General features: G+C 40.5%; 1 protein-coding gene across 1 annotated transcript in view; it reads right to left on the reverse strand.

The window, feature by feature from the left end:
• PPP2R2C (protein phosphatase 2 regulatory subunit Bgamma) overlaps window positions 1–19634 on the reverse strand; it is a 395414-nt gene that overhangs the window by 85811 nt on the left and 289969 nt on the right. The window contains 4 exon segments of the mRNA XM_020992092.2: window positions 2237–2414; window positions 6215–6327; window positions 7586–7751; window positions 12841–12938. Coding sequence (XP_020847751.1) covers window positions 2237–2414; window positions 6215–6327; window positions 7586–7751; window positions 12841–12938 — 555 coding nt within the window.

Below are 19634 nucleotides of genomic sequence, written 5' to 3' on the forward strand. Positions count from 1 at the left end.
CCACCCCAGAGATTTCGCCTAGGGAGAATTAGATGTAGTTTGATCTATCTTTTACCTTTTAATGTCAAGAGAAATTCAGTCGAAGTCACCTAAATTCTCAGGAGTATTCTTGAAGCCTTGAGCAAGCCATACCCTTTACTGAACTGCACAGAATTAAACCCTCCAATTCTGGGAAGGTGGTGGTTTTCATTACTTGAAAAACATACAGAGCGTTTGGAAAAATAAATCTGCTTTGCATTCTAAGGCAAATTTGTGTTTGAGGATGAATGCTTGACAAACTGGAGGATGTTCAGAGGAGAAAAAACAGGATGATGAGAGGGCTCAAAATCATGTCATAAAAGGTAGAGCTGAAAAAGTCGCCCTGTTTAGCCTACAGAAAAGAGGACTTACTGAAGCATAATCAGTGACTTCGAATATTTGTAGAGTTTTATGTGGGAAAATAGAAGATACGATAGGTCACTATTTTAGGTCTAGAAAGGACCTCAGAGATCATTAAGTCCAGGGGTTCTTAACCTGGGGTCCATGAAACTGTTTTGTTTTGTTTTTAAATATTGTGGTAACAGTACTTCCATATAATAAATTTCCTTTGTGACCCTATGAATTTTATTTTCTGCATTTAAAAACATGATTCTCACAAATGGTCCTTATGCCTAAGAGGTCTAGGACACCAAAAAAGTTTAAGGAGCCCTGCTCTAGTTCAACCCATATCTAAGTAATAATCTGATATACAATGGTCATCAGCAACAGTACATAAAGCATCTCCTTGCAGACTCCCAGGGTAAGCTCATTACTTTTTTTTTTCATGTGAGGCAATTGAGGTTAAGTGACTTGCCCAGAGTCACACAGCTAGTGAGTGTTATGTGTCTGAGGCAGGATTGGAACTCAGGTCCTCCTGACTCCAGGGCCGGTGCTCTGTCCACCGCGCCACCTAACTACTACAGCTCATTACTTCTTGAAGGAAACCATTATCCTTTTGGATACTTCAAATAATTAAGAAATTTTCCTTACACTGAACAGAAATCTACTTTCTTATATCTCCTACCCACTCACTGAAGTTCTGCCCTCCCAAGCCTAGCAAAATTAGCTCAATATACCCTTCTTAGCGCCACTGGAATAATTTTTGGGGGGGAGGAAAAAGGTGGGTGGGTGGAGGGAAGTATTAATTACTGTCACAGAGACCTGAATTCTAATGACAACTCTGCTACTACCTACACAGCTGTCTGGCCCTAGGCATGTCACAAAATTTCGGTGGCTTTTCTCACTTATAAAATGAGAGGGTGGAACCCAGGTGATCATCAATGTCCCTTCCCATTAAAATGTTATTCTATTCAATTCTACTCTGTTCTCTTCTATAAGCTGTTCCCTATACCTGAAATGCCTTGCATCCCCTTCTTTTCCTAGTGAAAATTAGCTGGAGAAGGAAATGGCAAACCACTGCAGTATCTCTGCCACCCCAAACAGGGTCATGAAAAGTTGGACACAACTGAACAACTGAATTTGTAACCATGTTTTCTGACCCAACTGACTGACTAAGCCACCTCCAGGAAGCTCTTCCTAACAGCCTTCATATAGCACTTCTCTAAGGCATTTACCACATAACATTACATTTTATCGTTGAGTTTGTGCCTTATCCCTTTTACTGAATGGTAAGTTATACAAGGGCAGGTAGCATGTCTTATTTAGACTTTTTCTCTCCTTAATGTCAGCAGCGTGCTCTGCAGATATGCAGTAAGCACTTCATAAATGTGGTACTGTATTGTTGTAACTGATCCTCATTATGACATGATCACCAGACCCCTCGTCATGCTCCAGGTTACCAATGCCTCTTCTAAGACTGTATGTAAATTCTATATTCTTATATGTGTGCATATGTTGTCTCCCCTCTTTAGAATGAACACTTTTTGAGGACAAAGATTATTTCATATCTGTTATTACATCCCCAGTGCTTAGCATAGTGGCTGGCAAAGAGTAGGTGCCAATAAATGCTTATTGACTGATTGGCAAAATGCTCTGTCCAGGACTGATTCATGTAAGGGCTTGGAGAGGGGAAGTACTGCTTAAAGAATTGGACAAGGAATATTGGCCATTGAAATCAGCTAGACTTCAAGCATGTTAAAGGCAAAACCTCCCTCTGTGAAATCAAACGCTTTTTTTTAGCATCAGGACCAGTGTCCCACTGGTTCTGAGCCTGAATCGCTTTACTCGTGTTTGTATAGGTGATCATCACAAAGGATACTGAAGCTCCTATCCGTGATTGCTAAGTGCCAGAGGTTAATTCGGAGGTCATCTGCAGACATGTAAGTCTCACAATCGCTATTGACGGAAATGGAGTTGATGTGATAAGTATGACCATTGGCAAAGATTCTCCGGGGGCTGACCTCCACCATCAGATCCATGGGCTTCAGCACAGGCACCTGTCCCAGGGAATAAGCAGAGAGAAGTGTCAGAGAGGAGGATGCAGTAGAAGGCACTCACTTGGCCACCAAGTGATGAACTTCTTTGGCTGCAGCACCTGGTGGACAGGTAATGACTCACCTCTCTGGAAGATACTGAGATCTTCCCCCTCAAAATAGGCTCCTAGAGGGTAGGAATATTATCTTTAATTAAAGTGTGAAAATGTGAATAGATGCTATAGCAGTTAATAACCTTACTGGGGCAGTGTTTGCAACTTTCAACCTAGGATGCACATGAGGAAAACACATTCTTATACATACTCTACAAGCAGCAAGAATCCAAGATCACTTCCAAATTACAATGAGATGCTGAAGAAGGACAGCAATGGAAGACAACTAGATTTATCATAAAATGAATGCTTTTTTTCCATGAAGAGAATTTGGGGAAAGGGACATAAAAGGTATGTTTATTTATAAATAGCCCTATTTTGAAGCTTCCTTTATTGTACCTTGCCAAACACCTCCCCGATCTGGGTACTGGTGAACTGTGCCTTATCTTGGACCTCATCTTCCCTTGGAACTAATCCAATTCATATAAATTGACTGCAATTCCTCTCTCATTATAGGGATGGGGAATGGACCTGTGATCTCATTCATATAGTGAGCTCACAGGCAGGGAAACTCTACCAATGCAGGCTGGTACCTTCTCTATAATTCTTAGTCTTAGAGAGTTGCTTGGGGCACTAAGAGGTTAAGTGGTTTGCCCAGGGGCCATACAGTCAGTGTGGATCAGAGGGGAGACAGCTAGGCCTTATTTGTATTTGACTGTTAATTAAAAAGGTTACAGGGACCTTAACCACTGGCATGTCTCCATTCCTGCTTTGATGAAAGGAAGCAGCCATGGGTAGAAGATTCCTACTTCAGAAAGGGAAAGAGAGAACATTCATCCCTCCCAGGAATGGTTGGTTAAGCTTTCAGGTATACTTGCTCTCCCAAGAAAGGGCTGATGCCAGCTCCTTTTCCCTCCCTAATCATCACATACAAGATAATATCTGTAAAGCACTCAGCACAGTGCCTGGCACCCGAAGCTGCTTAATATAAACTTGTTCCCTTCGCTTGAAGCTCAGACTGTGAAATATCTTAACAAATGAAGGGTCAAACAAGGGCCTAATTAAGGGAAATAGAAGTGTAGCTGTGGTTATGTAGGAGGAATGACGTTAGGTGGCAGAGAGCTCTGGAGATTGGGGGTATCACTCTGATAGCCCCAACCCTACACAAGGAAACACAATAATCACTGTGGCACTGCGCTGAGCTAGTAGGTGCCAATTGATAAAACTTTCAATGGCTGGAACACCGTTCATGCTGCCCTCAGACTTTTCAAGCTGGCTACCTGACCCTCCAAACACTTGTCTTCTCATTTCACTCCTATCAAATTCACTCTCTCCACTAATACCTCCAGTCCTGATACCCTTCCCCTCTGTTGTGATCTATTCCCTAGCCTCCTACCAACCCATCCTGGATACCTGTCGCTCCCCCATGACCCTGTCCTTCTACCAAACCTGCCTAGTCCAAACTAAAACCATGGGCAACTGTGCCAACTGGTGTCATCACATATCCACATCATTTATCCGCAGAGGGGCCTCGGACAGCTACTTACTCCTTTTATTCATTTCCAGTTACTTCACCACCAAATTCACCCCAGGGGCTATGCTAAGACCTTTTCAAGCCCCAGTTTTACCCTTCCCTTAATCAATATTAGCTGGTGACTTCACCAACTACCTTACTGACACTATTTCCACTTGCAGATTTAAAAAACCCATGAAAGCAGAGACCAGGTCTCAATCTTTGCAACCTTTGCAATGACTATAACTGCGCCTTCCACTAGAGGTTAGGATGACTATCTGTGGTTACTCAGTTTGTCAAAGGCTGACTCTATGGCCTGCTTTCTAGATACTAGGCCATGCTTCCATCAAAATCATTGGCATTTATGTACTAGCTTTCACACAATTTTTGTGGGTAATTTTTTTCAGCCAACATGCTTACACATTGATTTTGCTTTTCCAAGGACAATAGTGAATACAGTTTTATATTTACGATCACTCAAACTTATCCTATCTGAGCCTAGGAATGTGCATAGTTTCTAAGATCCAACCACAAAACCTGGGCTCCTAATTAGATTACAATTTCTCCACGGAGGATATAAGTGGCATCTCAATGGCCTGCTAAAGTGCTTCTCCACAAAAGAAGAAGTCTGTCAATACACAGAGATTTAATCTCTGCCTCTCTATGGGGAACAGAACTGTCTCATTAAATCACTCCTCTAGTCTTACACATCATCAAAACAGAGCAAGTGGTGCTAATTTGAGGCACCTCAGCAACCTTCAGGACATAAATCTCTCCTTTAATACACCTAAAATTCAATCACTACTCCTTTCTTCCAGTAAAGACAATGAACAGCCCTTTTCATGTAAAGGGATACACATAGTCCTTATCACCTTAGTAAGAAGTAATTATTAGAACAATTAGCCTGGAAGACTCTCAAGGTTATGGAGACGATGTTTTGTGGTCAAAAGGGTAGTGCACTAGGCTTCACTAACTGTGTGACTTTATTCATCATTTCCTTTCTCTGGTCCTCAGTTTCCTCATCTGTAATATAAAGAAACTGGATGGTTTTTCTAAGTTTCTAAGTTCTATGCCTGATGAGCTCTGAATGGAAAATAGAGAAGGCAAATTTTGATGGGTATGATGATGGGCAGGGAGGTTCCAGAATAGCTAGGTGAGGGATTTCAAGCAACCTAAAATCACTGAATATCTTGTAGATGTGAGGGAATTAAGAGGTTCTGAAGACAGATTTTCCTCCTTTGCAACTCAGCCTTAAATAAAGCTGATTTAGTATAGAGAAAAAGGGGTTCAGCTTAGAGTCTGGAACCTGGGTTTGCAGCCTGGCTCTGGGACTTACTAATGAGGTGACCACAGACAAGTTAGGTTTTTGTTCTTTGGTTTTTCTGTTTGTTTGTTTGTTTGTTTGTTTTTAATGGAGGCTTTTCTGTTACTTTAATTGCGTATTGATTTATTTAATTCATAATTTCTTTTCTAACATTTTAAAAAAAATTTTAATTCCAAATGTTTCCCACCCTCCTTCCTCTCTCCTCTTCTTATGAAGGCAAGCAATTTGATACAGATTATACATGTGCAGCCATGCAAAACATATTTCCATATTAGCCACGTTGGCAAGTTAGATAATTTCTCAAAACCTTGGTTTTTTTGGTCTATAAATCAGAAAAAAAATAATACTTGTACAACCAACCTCAACAGGGTTATCATGAGGAAAATTCTTTGGAAATCTTAAAATGCCATGAAACGGGAAAGATCATTGTTGTTATTACATGTGCTGTTATACAAGACGGAGTCTCGTATCTAACTCAGCTCTATTAGGATAAAAAGTAGGACTACATTTGTAAGTGGGGATGGACTGTGAGTACAAGAAAACTACAGTTTAATTAAACAACAAGAAAAAAAGTAGAAGATTACCAGTTATCAAGCTCCTCGGTTGAGCCCAGCTGCATACTTATTTGATAAATTCTAAGTCTTAGTTTTGGCTTTAACTAAGTGTGACCTTGGGTAAGTTACTTCCCTGTTACTGGCCTCAGTTGCTAGGTCTGGGTAATGAAGGGTTAATTGTAGCAGGTAATTGTTACAATCCTTCAAAGGTCTTACATTCGTAGCCTACATTCCAAAGTCCCTTTCAACTCTAACTTTCTAAAAGAAAAGGATGTCAACATCCCTGCTTTCTCCTGGAGTACTTATGGCCCCTTTCTTACCTGTAGTGATGTCACTGTAGACAGGTCTTTGAGTTTTCCTTCTTCATCTTTTAAGTTATATCCCTCAGGCCTCTTATCACGTTCAGTAACCTTCCATAATTTGATAGTTTTATCTAAAAAAGAGTCATTAACAGCAGCACTTAAATACCCATCTTTCACTTCTATCAGATAATCTTTTTAACATTTTAGGATCATGGATTTAGAGTTGGAAGGGACCACAGAAATCACTGAATCAAATCCACCCAATTTACAGATGAAAAAACAAGGCCATATGATGTAAATGACATGCCCCAGGTTGTACAGGTAACACATTAAGGATTCAAAGCTAGGTCCTCTGACTTGAATTCTGGCATCCTTTCCCCAGGACAATGATAGGTGTCACTATTTCTCAGTTGGTTTTATGGATGCCTCCATGACAGGGGTATCCTGAAGCCAATCTTATTATTTATTTCATCTATTAAACAATATCTTACTTTTCAATACATTAAGGACTTGTGATCTTATTTGCCTGAGGGTTCCCTTTAGCAATGAAGATCATAACCCTTCTATACATTGGTAGATGATTTCATAAATTTCTGGGCCCAAACCACTCATCTCCTGATGGTGAGCTTTTTCACATTCAAGCTAGGCTGTTCCTGAGCCATATTTAAAGTTTTCCTAGCTTAGAGGGTCCACAGAACTTCCACAATGCTAGCATACCTTCTATGAATCCAGAGCCCTGCCTCCTATACCCCAATAAGGCAATGAAGGGCAAATTTCATCGAGATTACCAAAACCAACTGGTTTCACTCACTTTACATAGTGTCTTCTCTGTCCTTTCTCTCCAAAAGATAAATCAATATTTTCCAATTTTGTATGCCATAATTAACATCCACACAAATTATCTCTCTATTGATGCCCATGAGGGCTTTCTGTAGGTGTGGCAATGGGGTCTCCATCAAGGGACTCCCCTTCTAAAGTGTAGGGAAATATTGTACTGGCAGGGTATGACTGCCAGACAAGAGGTGATAAAGATAATCCTTCCCTTAATATCACCCTGGCCTTCCGCCCCTCTTCCAACACAATGTAAAGTTCTGAAGGTCAAGGATTATTACATTTTTTTTTGTCTTCATATCTCAGCCCCCCTCACAGTGCCTGGCTAACTCCAAGTATCACATTATTTCTAACAAATGCAGAAATATTAAAGTATTAACAAAGGAAATCATTCATTTACTAATTACTGGTGGATATTAAGTGGTAGACAGGCTGCATAACAATCAAAGAATCACTTTCAAATTAACACTGAAGGCTATGAAGAGTAGTAGTAACACTGCAGATTACGAAAAGTAAGGGAATAGGCTGACAATCTGCATGCCAGTTCCCTGGCCTTACCATTTGTGGACAAGAGAGAATGGGCTGCATTCTGCTGGGGAAGCCATTTAATCTTGTTAATTTTCTCTTCTATCTCCAAGCTCTTCAGATAGTCAAACTCCGGCTCATGGCTCTGGAAAGTGCTGTAAACATTGTACTCGCCCTGGCTGTGAGGCTCATTCTTACTCTGAGAAGAAGGAAACACCAGAAAAATAAAGGGTCTCTTATGGCATCAGGACAATTGGGCATTTACGGATGTGGGTCCATGAAACATTGTCAACACAAAGCACCTGATACTGTCAAACATGCAATTAGGTACAATTTTCCATGTGGTTCAATTACACAAATCAGAATTTCAAAAGTTTTTAAAATGGAGCCTCACAGCCTTAGCTTCAGAAGTGGAAGACACTTCAGAGATGGTCTAGTCTAACCTCATTTTACAGATGAGGAATAAGGCACAGAGATCTCAAGTGACTTGCCAGTTAGGATGTAACTACTTCAGGAGAATCTTCTTTTTTTCTTTACTTAGTGTTATCTTGGCCTTTCACATCACTCACATACATGATCCTTCGCCGCATCTTTCCATTCTCATATGCGTGACCTTCTCCCCACTCATGCAGCCACAGCCCTAATTCAAGGCTTTAGCATCCTGCAACAGCCTTCTAAATATCCTCCCTGATTCAAATCTCTGCCCTCTCCAATCCATTCTCCACTCACCTGTCGAAATGATTTTTCTAAAGCACAGGTCTAACTATATCACTCCTGTGATTAAAGAGCTCCTATTCCCTCTAGGATCACACATAAAACCCTCTGTTTGTAATTTAAGGCTGATCACAAGCAGACTGCTTTCTATGTATCCCATCTCCTTACACTTTATTTATTCCCTTTCACCTACGCCATGATCCAGCTACAAAAGCCTATTTGCCATTCTTTGAACATCCCATCTCCCATTCCTTTGCATTGTTATCCCCTATGCCTGGAATGCTCTGCTCCTTCACCTCTGCCTCTTAGCTTCTCTGACTTCCTTCAAGGCTCATCTCAGATCCCCTGATCCTCCCAGCTGCTAATGTCATCCCCTCCAAAATCACCTTCCTAGGTCGGGCTACTCTGTACATATCTTACATATAACTGGTCCTTTCCATGTTGTCTCCCCACATGAATGTGATGTCTGTGAGAGAAGGGACTGGGTTTGCAAAAATACAAGGAAAAAATCCTACCAACTATTTTGTCCCATCTATTTCACCTGTACTTGAAACTTCATCATAACAGTGAAAGCACATATGGAGAATGAGGTCTTTTCAGACTTTAGGATCTAAATTCCCAGGATGGGATCTAAGGGGGTCCTGTCTCATTTTGTTTTCTCCCTGAATGCAGCATGCATAATTGGCTCTATGGTAAATACTGTTACAGAGATGTTCCAGTGTCATATCAAATATCATCCGTATCCTAGCCTGTCTTAGTTGGCTGACAAGCAATCATGATGACTGGAAAAGAGCAAAATGATCATTATCCTCACTGGCAAATAACTCTCCTTTAGAAAATGAAATCCATGTGTGTTCTCAGATAGATGTAGAAACCATCCTGTCTGTAAATTGACACAGAAGAGCTGCCCCTGAAGAGCTAAAATTAGAATGCAAAGAGGTTGGATCCAATGAATATTAGAGGTGGAAGGAACCTTAGAATATAGAAGGTCAGAACTGGAAGGGACTCCAGGTCATTTCGTCCAACATCTTTATTATATAGCAGATGAAACCAAAGCCCAAGGCACGGGAAATGACATGCCTACAGGCACCCAAGTAGTTATCAGATCAATGAGGTTTATTCAATCAAATGCATTCATTTCAATGAGTGTGAGTTAAAAAGAAATTAATGTTTAAAAAATGATTGTTTTAAAACTTTTGTTTTCAGTCTTTTCAGTCATGTCTGACTCTTTGTGACCCCATTTGGCATTTTCTTGACAAAGATACTAGAGTGGTTTGCCATTTCCTTCTCCAGCTCATTTTACAGATGAGAAAACTAAGGCAAACAGGATTAAGTGACTTGCCCAGTGTCACACAGCTACTAAGTGTCTGACTTCAGGCCCAGCTTTAAATACTGTGGGAAAAGCACATGATTTAGAGTTGGAAAATCAGTGTTCAAATTTTTGTTTTACTCCTTATGATATGTGTGATCTTGGCCAAATAACTTCAAAATTCCAGGCATCAGTTTCCTCATCTGTAGAAAGAGGGATCAGGACTGGTTGATTTCTGAAGTACCTTCTAGTTTTAATATCCTTTGATTCCTTTTTTTTTGGGGGGGGCGCGAGGCAATTGGGGTTAAGTGACTTGCCCAGGGTCACACAGTTAATGAGTATCATGTGTCTGAGGCCAGATTTGAACTCAGGTCCTCCTGACTCCATGCCACCTAGCTGCCCCTGATTCTTTTTTTTTTAAGTCACATTTTATTCTTTTCCTCTAAGATTACCCCCAATTTACCCTGAATATCTTTCCCATACATAGCTGTTTTCATGTTGTCTGCCACCATTAGATTGTGAGTTCCTTATTGGCAGGAACTATGTTTGTGACCGCACAGTGCCTGGTACACAGTGGGCATTTAATAAATGCTTGTTGACTAGACTTGTTAACCAGCTATATTTAAGTACATATGCGTATTCATAGAGGATATATAGATAGGTATATTTGTAAATATATGGAAGATGTGTGATATTCCAACCACTGATGCAGACTGCATCCATCTATGACTTCGTAGATAAGTCCTAAGGAGTTGTCTGAGACACTAGCAGGGGAGGAGAACCTGTGGCCTGGAGGCTACATGTGGCCCTCTAGGTCCTCCAGTGCGGACCTTTGACTTTATCCAAACTTCACAGAAGAAATCCCCTTAATAAAAGGATTTACTCTGTAAAACTTGGACTCAGTCAAAAGGCCACACCCAAGGACCTAGAAGGCCACATGTAGCCTCAAGGCCAAAGGTTCCCCACCCCTGAACTAGGATCACATAACTAAGAAGTATCAGAGGTGGAATCTGAGTTTTAAGAAAAAACGCCCAAATTAAGAAAATTATATTTAAACCCTAAGACAATCTTTTTCTCTTGACCCAGTCTCACATAACAATCTATAAGTAGGTAAACCCATATTAAAATTGTCCCATTTCAGGAAAATCCCAGGATTCTGAGCTAAAGGAGATCTTAAGGATCATCAAGACTGACTCCCCTCATTTTACAGATGAAAAAATCGAGGCCTAATGAAGTAAAGTGACTTTCCCAAAATCATACTGGTAAGTAGTGAAGATGGAATTAAAACCCATGTCCTGTGACTCTAACTCCAGTGCTGATGTCATCATGCCACATGTCCCCTATTGGGAGGCTTTAACATATGTATTAAAAGGCTCTCCTAGGAACCCAAAAGATCCTACCCAAAACGATTGAGGTAGGGAGTAGAAGTCACCTGGTGATTTCTTTGCATACAAAGGAGAAATAATATTGCACAGATCTTCGGGGAGGGGGTTGTTAAATATTTATCATATATTAAAGAATACAAGTCAACCATCTGAGATTTTCAAAGTCTCGTCCTAAATGGGAGTCAACTGAAATACCAAGCATGTAGGCAGCAGTATTCTCCTGCTTTGCTATTTTAACAAGGTTGAAGTTAAGAACAACAGTAGGTTGATACTAGGTCCAGAGGTTGAATATTCATTCAGCTATTTATTCAAGAATATTGCACCAGTCATTATGCTAGGCACAGGCATACAAAGATAAAAAAAATTATACAGTCTCTGTCATCAAGGAGTTGTTATATAATTTGAGGAAAAGAAACAGGCCACATTTATACATAAGCATGATCCAATGCAGAACATTATAAAGACAAAGAAGAGGTCTAGATGGAGCACTATAGGAAATATGGGAAGGAAAAGATCAAGTTTGCCAGAGCAAACTTCATGGAACAGGTAGCATAGGAGATGAGTCTTAAAGGAAGGGAGGATTTCAACAGGCAGAGAAGAAAATTACGGCTGCCACATCAGGGAAAGCAGTAAGCACCACTGTATGTGGGTGTAGGAAAGCTCAGACTATTATTTGTGCCAAGTGCCTGATTCATCGCTGGAGTGGTAGAGATCAGAGGGGCTATTTTAGTTAGGTTACAGCACACTGCTGTTGTGGTGAGCAGCATGGGAAGGTGTAATCTGGGATGTGTAAGCATGAAGAAGGGCTTGGTAGCAGGCCCAGTGGACTTAACTAAGCTGGCCCATTTGAGTGCCTTTAAAGGACTTAACATTTGTCCACAGAGGCAAACACAGACCCTGGTGAGCCTCCAGAGCACTAGGAAAGCACTGATGCATTGTCTGAGTTTCCAAAGGAGAAATTCCTCTGATGTGTGTATATGTATACGTTCCATCCCTGAGACAAGAGGTAACATAGCACAGTGGATAGTTATTCCTTGGAGCTGAGAACCCCTTACTGGCTGTGTGACCCTTTTCAGTCCCCACCCCACCTCAAGACATTAAGACATTAAGTTTCAGAGAAGGTGCTGACCTGCTTTTGGAGAGGGAGTTTATCAGTGAAATCACAGGCCCAGTTCCTAACTCTTTCCTTGGAATAGTTTAAAAAAGGGGAGGGGGGGAAGATGCTAGAGAGAATGTATATATGTTATCTCCCTTCCTCTGGCACCTACTATCTTGTGGTAGTACCTGGAACCATTCCCAAGGGGTCAGTGTTTTGGTAAAGGCTAAATCTATCATGTACTTTCAGAAATGACTTTGGCTTGATTTAGGCTAACAGTGCTGGCACTAAGACTGTGTCCCTTCATCCTAAGGATATGTTTGGAGGTCCAGATGCACAACCTCACAATAGAGAGGGAAACATATGCCAAGCTCCATTCTCAATCCTTTTGTTTACCATTTTTAACACTTTTTTAACTTTGTTTTTATTTTTTTCTACTAACATCTCAGTGACACAGTGATGGGCAGGTATTATTATCCTTATTTCAGAGCTTTAGAAAAAAAAAACAACTGAGGCCAATTCTGGCACAGCTACCCAATCTTACTTCACCAAAAAAGTAGGGAAGAGTGGGTATTCGTATCCCTGATTTAGAGTTAGAAAAATTGGCATAGAAAGGGAAGGAGCTTGACCAAGTCACAGGTGGGGTGGAAAGGGGGCTTTAAGAAACAAATGTTCTGCAGAGTATCAAGAACGCCTCTGCATAACAAGAAGAATTAGACTGTATACTTCCTCCATGCACTTCCCTTCCCACCCCAAATACTTGACCAGGCCCCAAGCTACATACCTCTGGTTCCCTTTGGAATATAACAACCCGGCCCCCCTTGTCCCCAGTGGCCAGCAGTTCTCCCGTGTGGTTGAACTCGACTGTAGAAATAATGTCAGCTGTAGACAGAAAAACAAACAAGAAATCCCTTCATTAAAAATGGTGACATGTCAAACTACCAAAAAAATATTTTATAGAGCTAGAAAAAAATAACAAAATTTATCTGGAAGAGCAAAAGATCAAGAATATCAAGGGAATTTTAAAAAATGCAAAGGAAGGTGGCCTATCCATACCAGATCTAAAATTGTATTATAAAGCGGCAATCATGAAAACTATTTGCTACTGGCTAAGAAACAGAGTGGTAGATCAGTGGAATAGGCTAGGTACACAAGACACAGTAGTACATGATTATAGTAATCTACTGTTTGATAAACCCAAAGACTCTAGCCTCTGGGATAAGAACTCACTATTTGACAAAAACTACTAGGAAAACTGGAAAAGAGTATGGCAGAAACCAGGCAGAAACCAACATCTCACATCATATGCAAAGATAAGGTCAAAATGGGTGCATGATTTAAACATAAAGGGTAATACCATAAGCAAATTAGGAGAACAAGGGATAGTTTACCTTTCAGATCTATGGAGAACAGAAGAATTCATGACCAAACAGGAGATAGAGAACATTACAAAAAGCAAAATGGATAATTTTGATTACATTAAATTAAGAAAGGTTTTGTACAATCAGAACCAATACAACCAAGATTAGAAGGAAAACTGAAATATGGGAAACAATTTTTATAGCCAGTGTTTCTGATAAAGGCCTCATTTCTCAATATGTAGAGAGAAGTGAGTCAAATTTATAAGAACATAAGTCATTCTCCAACCGATAAATGGTCAAAGGATATGAACGGGCAGTTTTCAGATGAAGAAATTAAAGCTACCTATAGTCACATAAAAAAGCTCTAAATCACTATTGATTAGAGAAATGCAAATTAAAACAACTCTGAGGTACCATCTCACACCTATCAGATTGGCTAATATGACAGAAAAGGGAAAATGATAAACGGAAAAGATGTGGGAAAACTGGGACACTGATGCATTGTTGGAGGAGTTGTGAACCAATCCAATCATTCTGGAGGGCAACTTGGAACTATGCCCAAAGGGCAACCAAACTGTGCATACCTTCTGATCCAGCAACACCACTACTGGGTCTGTATCCCAAAGAGATCATACAAAAGGGAAAAGGCCCACATGTGCAACAATATTTACAGCAGCTCTTTCTGTGGTGGCAAAGAACTGGAAAATGAGAGAATGACCATCAACTGGAGAATGGCTGAGCAAGTCGTGGTATATGAATGTAATGGAATACTATTGTGCTATAACAAATGATGAGCAGGTGGATTTCAGAAAAACCTGGACAGACTTACATGAACTAATGCCGAGTGAAGTGAGCAGAGCCAGGAGAACATCGTACACAGCAACAGCAACACTGTGCAATGATCAACTATGATTGACTTAGCTCTTCTGAGCAACACAGTGATCCAAGACAATTCCATAAGAATCCTGATGGAAAATGCTATCCACATCCAGAGAAAGAACTATGGAGTCTGCATGCAGATTGAAGCATGCTATTTTCATTTTTTGGTGGCTTTTCCCTTTTGTTCTGTTTCTTTTTTCACAACATGACTAACGTGGAAATATGTTTCCATGACTGCACATTTTCAACCCATATCAGATTGCTTGCCATCTTGGGGAAAGAGGGAGAAAAATGTGAAACTCAAAATCTTATTAAAAAAGAATGTTGAAAAATAGGTGTAATTGGAAAAAATAAAATACTATTTACAAAAAAAAAAGTGGTGACATGGTACATTAGAGGTCTCCATCTTGTTTTCTTTCTCCCTCCCAAACCATTTTCACAGAAGGCTGTGTGTGAATCTATGGGCCTGCGCAAATGCTTAGCCCTAAACAGGGCCACAGTTTGGCCCTAATAATAAAAGTGCCCACTTCTCTAGTGCTTCCACAAGCTACAAAGGGCTTTCCTCATTGCAACTCTGGGTGGGACAGGGGGAGATCACAAGAATAGTGTCGTTCCTTCCTCCTCCACCTTTTGCATGTGAGGAATCTGAAGGTCAGAGAGGCAAAATGATCCTTCCAGCTCTGTGGAAAGCTCTGGATGGCAGTCAGACATCTGACTGCCTGTGTGAAAGATTCAGAACTGGCCAAATGATTAGTCCCAAGGAGTAGTTCTGGCTGGATTTGATGACTATACTGGAATGGCTGTCAGGCAAAAAGGGGACTGACTCTACCTTATGCTTAGCTCCAGAGCACAGGACTAGGAGCAATTGGGAAACAGCATGGAGGGGGCATGGTATAAGGAATTGTATTTCCTTTAACATACTGAACTTCCTACAATCAAACCCATCAAAAACCAAAATGGGATGTTTCTGAAAGACAGTGAGAATCCCATCACAGAATCTGTTTAATCAGGTTATTCTTTTAGCTAGCTGGCATTAAAGTTTACAATGTGCTTTATAAATATCCTCACAACAACCCAGGGATGCAGGTGTATTACTATTACCCTCATTTTACAGTTAAGGAAACTGAGGCCAACAGAGGGGTTTTTTAAAGTGACTTGTCCAGGGTCACACAGGCAATACGTATATGAGGCAGCATTTGAATTCAGGTCTTGCTGATTCCAGGTCCTCTGCGCCACCAAGCAGCCTTGTAGATGCAATTCATGCACAGGTATAGGTTGTACTGACTTCTGAGGTCTCTTCCTATTCTAGCATTCGAGGATCTGGTAGAACGAGCACAGGGCAGCTAGGTGGCGCCATAGTGCACAGAGTGCTGGCCTGGAATCCAGCCTCAGGCACTAGCTGTGTGACCCTGGGCACCTGACCCTGTTTGCCTCAGTTTCCTCATCTGTAAAATAAGCTGGAGAAGGAAAAGCAAACCAGTCCAATATCTCTGCCAAGAAAACCCCACATGGCGTCACGAAGAGTCGGACACGATTGATACAACTGAACGACACCAAAAAGAAACCTGGCCACCTGGGTTTCATTCACGGCTCCACCATCTCATAGCTGGGAAATCTTTAGTAAGCCTCTCTATGCCTCAGTTTCTTCTTCTTGAAAAGGAGAGACTGGACTAGATAACTAGAAGGTGGCTCGGTTTTGAGAAGGCAGAACTAGGGACAACAGGTAGAACTTTCAGAGAGGCCACGACAAATTAGGCTCCAGATAGGGAAAACCATCCTACAGTGTCCTACAATACCCTGCAGATAAGAGCTGTCCAAAATGAACCGGCCAGCTTTAGGAGGCAGTAGACTTGTTCTTTTCCCCAGAGTGACCACTGGCCAGGAGTACTGCAGAGGGATCACCTGTCTTGGAAAACTTAAGACTCTGTGGCCTCTGTGGTCTGTTCCAACTCTAAGATGCTGTGATCTCGGAGGCCCCTTCCGCATCTAAATGTCTTTAATTGTTTTATTACAAGATACTCAATTACAAATAGCAGCCAAAAGGAACATGAAAAATGCCAGCGATAAGAGACACATCACGAACATCAATGTGACATGGTGCCTTAAAGCATTATCATGGAACCAAACACATAAAGAAGCGAGACAGTCGATCCCAGTCAATCACCCTTTAACTCAGAATTGATGAAAATTGTGTTTCTAGTCTCTAGGTTCCCTGTCCACGCCTATCAGTTTTCCTCGTGGTCCCTAGGTAATTTGGTGTGGAAAGGTCATTAGTCATCCATCTGTCTTTTTCAGACACAGACACACAGAGATCACAAACACCATCAACAGGAATACCTTTCAATGCATATGTAGCAACACTCATACTTCGCTCGGAGCAGGGAGTCAGAAGGGCCCCAGTCCACAGTGTTGTCACATCATAGATAAAGAGTTGGAAGAAATCTTTAGAAGTCGTCTGGTCTAACCCCCTCATAGTATAGATGAGAAAAGTAAGATCCAGTGAGCTTCAGTGACTTTCAAGGTGACGCAGTAATAAGCGGCAACGACAGCTTTTAAATTCGGGCCCTCTGGTCCAAATTCAATTATCTTTCCACTGCAGAAAATTACAGTACTAAATCAAAGATGTTCATTTTATAGAAAAGTTTTTTATTGCTATATAAATCCCATAATCTGCCACTGACTCACTATTTAACTGGGCTCCCTTCCTTTCTCTGGTCTACAGCTTCCTCATTTATATACTGAGGATTAGAACAAATGCTCTCCTAGATCCTGCTCTGCTCTAACATTCTATGATTACACTCATACATGCATAATAATGGTAACAACAACAATGATGAGAATAATATTGACTGGGATTTATGTAGTGCTTTAAAGTTTGTGAAGTGCTTTACAAATATCTCACTTGATCTTCACAATGATTTTGGGAGTTAGGTGCTATTATCCTCATTTTACAGAAGAGGAAACTGAGACCGACTGAGATTAAGTGACTTGCTCAGGGTCACGCAGCTAATAACTGAGGCCAAAACTGAACTCAGGTCTTCCTGATTGCACAACCAGTGCTCTATCCACCATGCCCTAGATGACTACCTCAGTCAATTTAATTCAACAAAAATTTACATAATAAGTATCTACTACTTAAAAATTCTTATGCTAAATCCCAGGAATGCAAAGATGAAAAATGACAGTCCCTGTCCTCAAGGAGCTTTCAATCCAATGGATAAGGATACAAATAGCACATCAGAGAAAGTGAGAAAGAGAAAGAATTCCAAACAAAATGCTCCACGGAAACTTGATGGCAGAGCAATTTTAGCTGGAAGGTAATCATATGTACATAATAAACACACAAGTACATAAACATATCCATACACATTCATACAGTCACAGTATAGTGGATGCTGGACATGGACTCAGGAAGACCTGACTCTGATATGTACTAGCTATGTGACCCTAGGCAAGTCACAAAACTGCTCTTGGCCTGTTTCTTCATCTGTAAAATGGGGACAGGTGGAAAGATAAAATGAAATAAAAAATAGGAAGTGCTTTGCAAGCCTTAAAGCCACATATAAATGTTGGCTATTAAAGCTACATTCATATATACCAAATACATACATACATATATATATACATATATATATATATATATATTATATATATATATATATATATATAAAAGAGAGAGAGAGATAAAGAGATTCAAACAAATGTATACACAGTGCACATTCAACAGGAATTCATCAAATATATTTTGGCATTCTTTTTTGTATTTTCCTTAAAAAAAGAAAGCAGCTAAGTGACACAGTGGATAGAACACTGGAGTCTGGAAGGTCTAAGTTCAACTTGACCTCTAAGATTTACTAGCTATGTGACCTTGAGCAAGTCACTTTACCTGTTTGCCTCAGTTTCCTCATCAATCAAATTGGGTTGTTTTGGGGTTTTTTAGAATAAAATGAGATATTTATAAAATCCTCTGAAAAATTTGAAGTGTTAATGCCTTCTATGTGCAAGGCATTGTGCTTGGTACCATGGAAAGAAAGTGAAACACACCAGTCTCTGCCCTCAAGGAGCTTACACTCTATTTAAATAGTACGTTTATGTTGTTTTGTTTTGTTTTTTTGCTAGGCAATGGGGTTAAATGACTTGCCCAGGGTCACACAACTAGTAAATGTCAAATGTCTGAGGCCGGATTTGAACTCAGGTCCTCTGACTCCAGGGCCAGTGCTCTATCCATTGTGCCACCTAGCTGTCCCGCAAAGTATAGAAAAGTTTACGTCAAGAGGGAGAGAGCGCTAACCATTAAGAGCAATCAGGAAAGAGCACGTGCAGAAGATGGCCCTTGGCTGTGCTTTGAAGGGAACCAGAAACTCTGCAAGATTGTGGGGAGGAGAGGGAGTGCCCTGCAGACAAGGGCGAACATTGGTACAGAAGGTAAGAAATGGAATGTCTTGTGTAAAGAATAGCTAATATGCTGATTTGGATGTTACTTTAGACACTAATAACATACATAGATACATAGATCAAAATGATAAAAAATGTATGTTCATTGTTACTTATAGGGGAAGTCTATCTGGTAAAGATTTTATTAGACAGACACTGAACTTTCCAGGAAGGCTATGTTAAAATTAAAAAAAAAAAGTAGGATTCAAGGATTAAAATGAAGGTGAAGATTTTTTCAAACAAAAAAATTGGGGGACGAGTGAAGAAGGACAAGAATCCAAAGCTAAGAGACTCGGAAAAATGACTGCTCCAAGACAGAGCCTTGCTACATAAATATAAATCACATGGACTTCTCTAGGGAACCCCTAAGAGGTCCTCTACAGTGAAGGTTGAGACTCCTGCTCTAGAAATGCAAGCAGTGTGGTAGCCAAGAGAAAGAATAATTAGGCCACATTCACTGAAGACATAATGGGGCCAGAGAATTTGAATCTCACCATGGGTGAACTCTGAGCTCGGAAAGAGTTAAGCACTTGAGAAAACTGCCCCCTTTTTAAAGGATATTAATAATAATGATAAGAAAAATAATCACAGAATCTCAGAATTGGAAAGGACTTCAAAGAACATTGAGTCCAATCCATATTTGAATAAGAAACATAACTGTTATCACATCCAGCAAGTGGTCACTTAGCCCTTTGCATCAAGACCTCCAGTGAGGGATAATTCACTACTTATTGATAATTAACATTTATCCAGTATTTTATGGCTATCTCATTTGGTCCTTATGGCAACCCCAAGAGATAGTCATTTTTATTTCCATTTTACAGATTAGGAAGATGGTGACAAGTCTTCTGACTACTAGTTCTTTCCATCATTCCATGCTGCCTCCACTAGAATATTATTTGGC

Source organism: Phascolarctos cinereus, unplaced genomic scaffold, assembly GCF_003287225.1.
Source record: "Phascolarctos cinereus isolate Bilbo 61053 unplaced genomic scaffold, phaCin_HiC Scaffold_9;HRSCAF=440, whole genome shotgun sequence".
NCBI lineage: Eukaryota > Metazoa > Chordata > Mammalia > Diprotodontia > Phascolarctidae > Phascolarctos > Phascolarctos cinereus.